This window comes from Propithecus coquereli, unplaced genomic scaffold, assembly GCF_000956105.1.
Source record: "Propithecus coquereli isolate 6110/MARCELLA unplaced genomic scaffold, Pcoq_1.0 Scaffold175, whole genome shotgun sequence".
Taxonomy (NCBI): domain Eukaryota; kingdom Metazoa; phylum Chordata; class Mammalia; order Primates; family Indriidae; genus Propithecus; species Propithecus coquereli.
The window spans coordinates 2,651,372-2,659,008 of NW_012142190.1; the positions used below are offsets into that span (position 1 = coordinate 2,651,372).

Here is a 7,637-nt window from a genome sequence, read left to right on the forward strand (position 1 = left end):
TGGTGGCATTACATTCTCATAGGTGCGTGAACCCTACTGTAAACTGCACATGTGAGGGATCTAGGTTGTACCCTCCTTATGAGAATCTAATGCCTGGTGATCTGAGGTGGAGCTGAGGCAGTGATGCTAGCTCTGGGGAGGGGCTGCAAATACAGATTATCATTAGCACAGAGGTTTGACTGCACAGAGACCATAATAAATCAATTGCTTGCGGACTCATATCAAAGCCCTATCAGTTAGTGGCAAGTAACAATGTAATAATAATAGAAATAAAGTGAACAATAAATGTAATGCACTTGAATCAACCTGAAACCATCCACCCCCCTGCTCTGATCTGTGGAAAAATTGTCTTCCATGAAACTGGTCCCTGGTACCAAAAAGGTTGGGGACCGCTGCTTCAAAACCTTGAGAGCTCTTACCCATTTTAAGCCCATGTATTATGGTAGGATGACTGAGAAAAGCAAGTTATTCTCTGTCATTTCCTCTCTTGTTCTATCTCATGGTGTTTCACTCATTTAAAAAAGTAGTTAAAACTGTTGGTATATAAGGGAAATAATTTATCAAGGTGAGTGTGACAGGTCTTAGATTTTTATAGCAGCCCTTTTCATTTAGGGAAGAATACATTAGTAAGTAAAATGATAAGGAGAAAAGAAAGAAGGAAAGTCATCTAATTCTTAAGAAAAGTCCTTTGAAGATAATTCAAAAATTAAAAAGAAGTTTGCTGTTTCCCATACTTTACAACTCTTGATTTCTCTACTTCACATAAATTTAAAACCCTTCCAATATCATAAAATGTTTAAAACCTATCCTCCCCAACAGATAATGCTTTATCTTCTAATTCTAAGTCTCTTTTAGAGAGTTTGATTTGATTTGGACAGTATTTTCCATTTGTAATGTTTAAACACTGGTCCAAACAGAGTATTTGGTCATATTGACAAAGAAATATGAGGCAAAGGGATGAAATTGAAGATTCCTGGTGATTGGAGATAGAGTGGGCATTTGGAAACAGTCTCAAGTACAAGGCTGCCTGGGCCACATTCTGTCTGTTTTTAGTCAGGGAAGGTTATTGTCAATTCATAGATTTAGAAGTGGACTCCAAGGGCTGTCTAGTGCTTTCCTTTGTTAAAAGCAAAGTATCTAGAGCACGTGATTTTCTGTTCTTCCAGAACTCAGTGCCACTGATGGATATGACAGTGTACAGTGGTTGGTGAGTGCCCAACTCTGGAACTTTGCCAAGAAGTTTTATACCACCGTGATGGTGGGTCAGCTGTGCAGGGTGTAAATCGTTTCTCAATACAACTATGAAATGATTTGTCTAAGGAAATACAGTTTTAATCTCCATTTGTTGCTCTGTCCAGTGTGCTCTCATCTTTACAGATAAGAGGTTTCAATTTTGCCCACGTGTGTCTGTCCGATGCAGTTTAAGCTGCCTCTCTCTTCCTGTGCGCAGCTGCCCAGCACACTCAGCGTCTGACCCTCAAGTCCTTCCCCACACCGATCCCACCTGTTCGGGATTTCCTTTTGGCATTTTGGACATAGATATGTGATTATGAGAGTCTGTGTCGACTTCTTGGTGTTACAGATATCTCTTTGAATGTATTTCACTTTTCTGGTTTTGTTAATACGTTTCCATGACCTTATTTATCAAAAATGACTGGCACATTCTAATGCTTAATAAGCCAGCTCTTTACATGCATACGTGGGCTCCCTGAGATGTGGTTAATCACTTCTTGAGTCTGCATTAATAGAGGGATAGATGTTAAGGATTTATTTTTTTACTGTTAGATGCATTTGTATCTCCAATAGTTCATTTTTAAATGTGAAAAACAAACAAGGATTTGTTTCCATTGCTTTTACAGTCATCTCCCCTTATCCATGGGAGATATAGTCTAAGACCCAGTGGATGCCTGAAATCTCAAGTAGTACCAAACTTTACACGTTATGTTTTTTCCTATGCATACCTACCTATGATCAAGTTTGATTTAGAAAGTGGACACAGTAAGAGATTAACGACGATGACTAATAATATAGAACTATAGCAATATGCCAACATAACAATTTTTCTGTTTCGTGCAGAAGTCATAATAGTAACTTAAATGACTTACCAAGTAAAGCTTTTTGAATTTATCATTATGATTGAGGAATCTGCCAGAGGCAAGATCATGGGACATAGAAGCAAAAAGCAATGTATTTGGCATATTAAGGTGAACAAAGAACCTTGAGTTAAAGGGAAGACAGTCAAAAATATTTTCCTTTTTGCTTTTAGATTCCCGTAACCAACGTCAAATAGTGGGCGGGGGGGGCGGGGAGCCAGCCATTTTATAAATTCAGATGCTCCTCTGCAGCAAAACTATTTTCAGTCAACAAGAAAGCATAACTCTGTTCTTCCTGCAGGCCCGGCCAGTGGATTACCCTAAGGACTACCTTTCTCATCAAGTTCCCATATCGTTCCACAAACACTGGAACATCGATCCAGTGAAGGTATATTTCACGTGGTTGGCTCCCAGCGAGGAAGACAAAGCCGGACAGGAGACACAAAAGGGTTTTAGAGAAGAATTATAAGTCACAGGGGCCTCCGAGCACAGTTTGGGCAGGAAACAGAGCTGGAGACTGTGACATCGTCCCGCTGTGCTGTGCTCACACTGCTCGTGTCGGCTGCGTGGCATCGGACGCTTTCTGACTTTAGGTGGAAATTCTGTGTATGGTATGTTTTCATGGGGGAAGAAAAGGAGTCAAGAGGAAACAGATTTTTTTTTTCTGGGAAAAATCATTTGCTTTTGACTTATGCAGTTGTTGTGCCACATAGTGATTACTGTGCATTTTTCAAGCTGTGATACAGCAGTATTATTACCCTCACAGGAAAATAAATGGTGCCAGAAGTCCTTCTCCTGTTCGCGCTCTTCATTGTAACGGAAGGTTCAGCTGGGCGTGAGCCTGGAGAGATGTGACTGTCTATTCTGTACGCATATAAAGAAGAGTGAACGTCTTTGACATGGATATTGCCGATGGGATGAACTTTTAAACCACATTATTGATGATGAAAATTATTTCCTGGGAACTCAGTACAAATAATGCTTTGTTGAGGATCATTCATAAAACATCATGAGGGGCTAGATATGAAATCCCCTGTAGTCTATAATCATGGTTATGTTTTATCTATTCTTTTGCTGTTTGTGCCCCATAAAAGAGAATAAGAGATCTTCTGCTAGAGCTTCCTATTTCTTTAGAAGTTCGTCTGTGTTCTGTTTCTCCCTGAAGCCCATCTTTATGGCCTACTTGTAACATGAAAGTGTAGTGGATGCTGCCAGAAAATAGTGGCCTCAATATTTTAAAGCAACGTTGACATGATTTATTCAACTCAGCAAGCTCTATGTGAGTCTCGAGAAGTGAATTAAATCTTGGCCTGGTGTTTTACTCTGGTTCTTCTTTGAATGTTACCTGATGACTCTCTCCTGACTCAGAGTGGACTCCCTCAGTGCGCTGTGAAACCCGTGAGGAAGGACAACATGGAGATTTGGCAATTTCTCTGGGTTCTTAGAGAATGAAATTTGAACATAGTATTTTGAAACAGTTCTAATTTTCAAATTATATCTTTAATATATAGTAATTTAACACATTCAGTATTAATGTATAAAAAGTACTCTGTATTTTTATTATGTTTTTAATTATGTGACTCAGTTTTATAGATGTATTTGCATACAATTTAATTTTAATGTTTTAAACTAATTTTGGTAGTTTCCTATCTTTATTAAAAGCACTATTCATTAACTTTGTTTATAATACTTTTTATAGCCAAGCACAGAGTTAAAAGCCATACCACCAAAAGTACCTGTGTGGGTTGCCCAAGTGCAGTGGTGTTTACAACTAATTGATCACAACCAGTTACAGATTCCTTTGTTCCTTCTCCACTCCCACTGCTCCACTTGACCAGCCTTTAAAAAAAAAAAAAAAAAAGTACCTGTGTGGTTTTTAGTAACATATTTTTTTTGCAGCTTAGAAGACTCTTTTGCAAAATGATGCAGTAGGATTTACCATCTTTCCAAATCAGCAACTACCAGGACAGGTGTGTTGCCGTGACAATGGAATCCACTGGATTAAGTTTTGTGAAAATGGATCTTGTGGCCCATCCTAGGAATGGGAGGAGCAGCTGCATGGGAGGCACCAGAAGGATCTCTAGATCCCCCCAGGTTTCTGCGACAGCCTCCGCTTTGCTGCCATCATAGCTGGGGTTGTCGTCATTGCCCCCACGGTAGTCCCCTTCCCGTCATCTGTAATACTACTCTTGGAAGGCCCTGGCTGCCTGCACCTGCGGAAAAGAGTCTTCAGTTCTTCTGCTCCTGCCTACTAATTGCCACCACTCAGAGGACCGCGTGCTCACTCGACGGGGTTGAATCGGCATCAGTATGTGAAGATCCACGTCAGGTTTTCTTCTGTGGTATGATCAGTGCCTTCTACTGACACAGGAGCATGTCCTCTAGTACTTTTAGGTGTTCTGTAAATTATGTTTACTTTTTGGAACTGTGTAAGTCTAATCACGAATAAAAAGATCTTTGCGGCCGGGCGCAGTGGCTCACGCCTGTAATCCTAGCACTCTGGGAGGCCAAGGCAGGCGGATTGTTTGAGCTCAGGAGTTCGAAACAAGCCTGAGCAAGAGCAAGACCCCGTCTCTACTAAAAATAGAAAATAAATTAATCGGCCAACTAAAAAATATATAGAAAAAAATTAGCCGGGCATGGTGGCCCATGCCTGTAATCCCAGCTACTCAGGAGGCTGAGGCAGAAGGATTGCTTGAGCCCAGGAGTGTGAGGTTGCTGTGAGCTAGGCTGACGCCATGGCACTCACTCTAGCCCAGGCAAAAGAGTGAGACTCTGTCTCAAAAAAAAAAAAGATCTTTGCCTAAGTTTGTGATTTCACAAATGTGTTCGCTAGTCCAAACTAGAGCGGAGAGGGGAGGATGGGAAAGGAATGAATGAAATCAGAGGAAAAGGTTGGCAACTCAGTAAATACAGTTTTAAGAGAGAAAAATTAATTAAAAGCTACTGTTTTAAAAGAAAACCAGAAGTTTCGAAGTTGAAATATATTTATACAAAGTTGATAAAGCCATCATGTTTTATTACATAACAAATAGAGATGTTATTTTAGAACCGATTACGATATCTAAAGAACTCAATTTTGAGTCTGACCTTTCCAGGACAGATATTGTTCTATTCCTATATCCTTTGCTCTTAAATAGGGATTTCCTTCCAAATGGCTATTTTTTAGCCTAGGGATGTTAACATCAAGGATTTATGTGTGGAATAACTGGAATGTCATTTTTGCTTTTAAGCCATTTCTGATGACATAGCGAAAGCAGGTTGTCTTTGTAGGATTTTTACATCTTGCAGCTAAATCAGAAATTCAGACACAAAAATAGCCTTTATTGAATGCTTGGGAACGTAAGACAGTAGCACTCCAGGCTACCAGTGATGCCATGCATGGGTACGTAAATATCAGTGCTCTGTCAAAACCTTTGGTGTTCCATATCCACATCCATTATAATTATTTATGCATATCTCCTCAAAAATTAACATAGGTGACATTTGTAAGAATGTTTCCATTGTTTTCTATTTATAATCATAGATGTAATTTCTATGGAATAAACAAATATATCAATAGATTTTCAGCAACTGTTTATTAGACACTCACTATGTGCCAGACATTCCCTTTTCTCTCCTATTCCCCACTCTATCCCTGCTGTCTTTGCAGACCTGGCACATAGTAGGTGCTGTTGTTTCATGTTCCCAAGCATTCCACAAACATGTCACCTGCAAAATGTGTTTTTCTCCAATCTGTAGAATAAAATCAAGGCTTTGTTTCTGGTGCTAATTTAGCTCATGTTTTCACTTTATTCACTTATTTCACAATATTTTGAGGCAAAAGGGGGAACGTTTCATAACTGTAAAAGGGGTAATTTAACAGAAAGACATAACCGTCCTAATTTTGAATGTGTCTAATAACATAGCTTCAAAATACATTCAAAAAAAAAAAAAAACTAAAGGGAGAAGTGGAAAAATTCAGTCATAGCTGGAAATGTTAACACAGTGATTTCAGTAATTTATAGTGCTAGCAGACAAAAATCAGTAGAATTAATAGAACTACTACCAAACTTAGCCTAATTGCCGTTTACAGAATGCCACACTCAACAAGAGCAGAATACACGTTCTTTTTAAGTGCGTATGAAATGTTAACCAACATAGACCACAATAGGCCATATGTTAAAGAATTAAAAACTTTATTATGTAATTAAAAATTTAAAACTTTCTTGCAAAGAAAACTCTAGGCCCAGATGGTTTCATCAGTGATTTTCCTCAGGCATTTAAAGATGAAATAGTGTGTAAGAGTTTATGTTACATAAACTGCTCCAGAACGTAGTGAAAAAGGAAACATTTCCCAGCTGGATTTATGAGACCAGAATTTCCCTGACACCAAAATCTAACAAATAAAAATCACAGGCCAACATCTTTCATGAACATAAAAGACAATGATACTAAACAAAATGATATTCAGCAATATGTAGAAAATACATCTAAAAGGATAGCAAATTGTGACCAAATGGGTTTATCCCAGGGATGCAAAGCTGGTGTAACATTCAAAAATCAAGTAATTCGCCACATTAATAGAATAAAGGAGCAAAGTTGGGTAACTATTTTAATAGCTACTGCAAAAAGAAAAAAGCATTTGATAGAATTCAATAGCCAATCATAATGAATACTCAGAAAACTAGGAAGAATAGGTAAATTCCTGAATATAATAAAGAGTATCTACAAAAAAACCTACAGCTATCATGATACTTTCCACATTGAATTATTTCTCCCCTAAATTTGAGGAAAAGACTGGATATTAACTATCACTACTTCTGTTCAACATTGTTTAGGAGATCCCAGTCAGGGCAAGAAGGCAAAGGAAAGAAATTAAAGAGTAAAATGAAGTAAAACTATATTTACAGATGATTGTATACAAAGAAAATCCAAATTATCTTATAAATGAATATAATAAGATCACTAGATACAAGGCTGTACAAAATGAATTGTGTTTCTACGTAGTAGCAGTGAGCAATTAGAAAATAAAATTAGGAAAACAATGTCATTTAAAATGGCATCAAAAATATGAAATACTAAAGAAGTAGATTTTAAATGTTCTCACCACCAAAAAAAATTATGAGAAGGGTTGGATATGTTAATTATGTTATGTCATATGATTGTGATAAGCATTTCACAATGTGTATATGTATGCAATCATCACATTGTACGTCATGAATATGTACAATTTTTAGGTGTCAAGTATACCTCAAGCTGGAAAAATTATTATCTAGAAATAATATGGTTGCAAGACCTCTGCACTGAAGACTATAAAAGATGGAGAGATATCAAAAAGCAATTTAAAAAGGTTAATCATTTCATGTACTGAAATACTCAAAATTGCTAGAACTACAATGATCTCAAATTGATGTATGGATTCAGGTCCAATCAAAACCTCAAATTTTTTCATGTGTGTAAATATTGAAAAATTGATTATGTATGGAAATGCAAAGGACCTAGAATAGCCAAGCCAATTTTGATGACAAAATTTGAAGATTCACATTAACAGATTTCAAGACT

General features: G+C 37.5%; 1 protein-coding gene across 1 annotated transcript in view; it reads left to right on the plus strand.

Annotated features, from left to right (window-relative positions):
* B3GALTL (beta 1,3-galactosyltransferase-like) overlaps window positions 1-3,357 on the plus strand; it is a 100,806-nt gene extending 97,449 nt beyond the window's left edge. The window contains exon 15 of the mRNA XM_012642135.1: window positions 2,395-3,357. Coding sequence (XP_012497589.1) covers window positions 2,395-2,562 — 168 coding nt within the window. The 3' untranslated portion in view covers window positions 2,563-3,357. The remainder of the gene's footprint in view (window positions 1-2,394) is intronic.
* The last annotated feature ends 4,280 nt before the right edge of the window (window positions 3,358-7,637 follow it).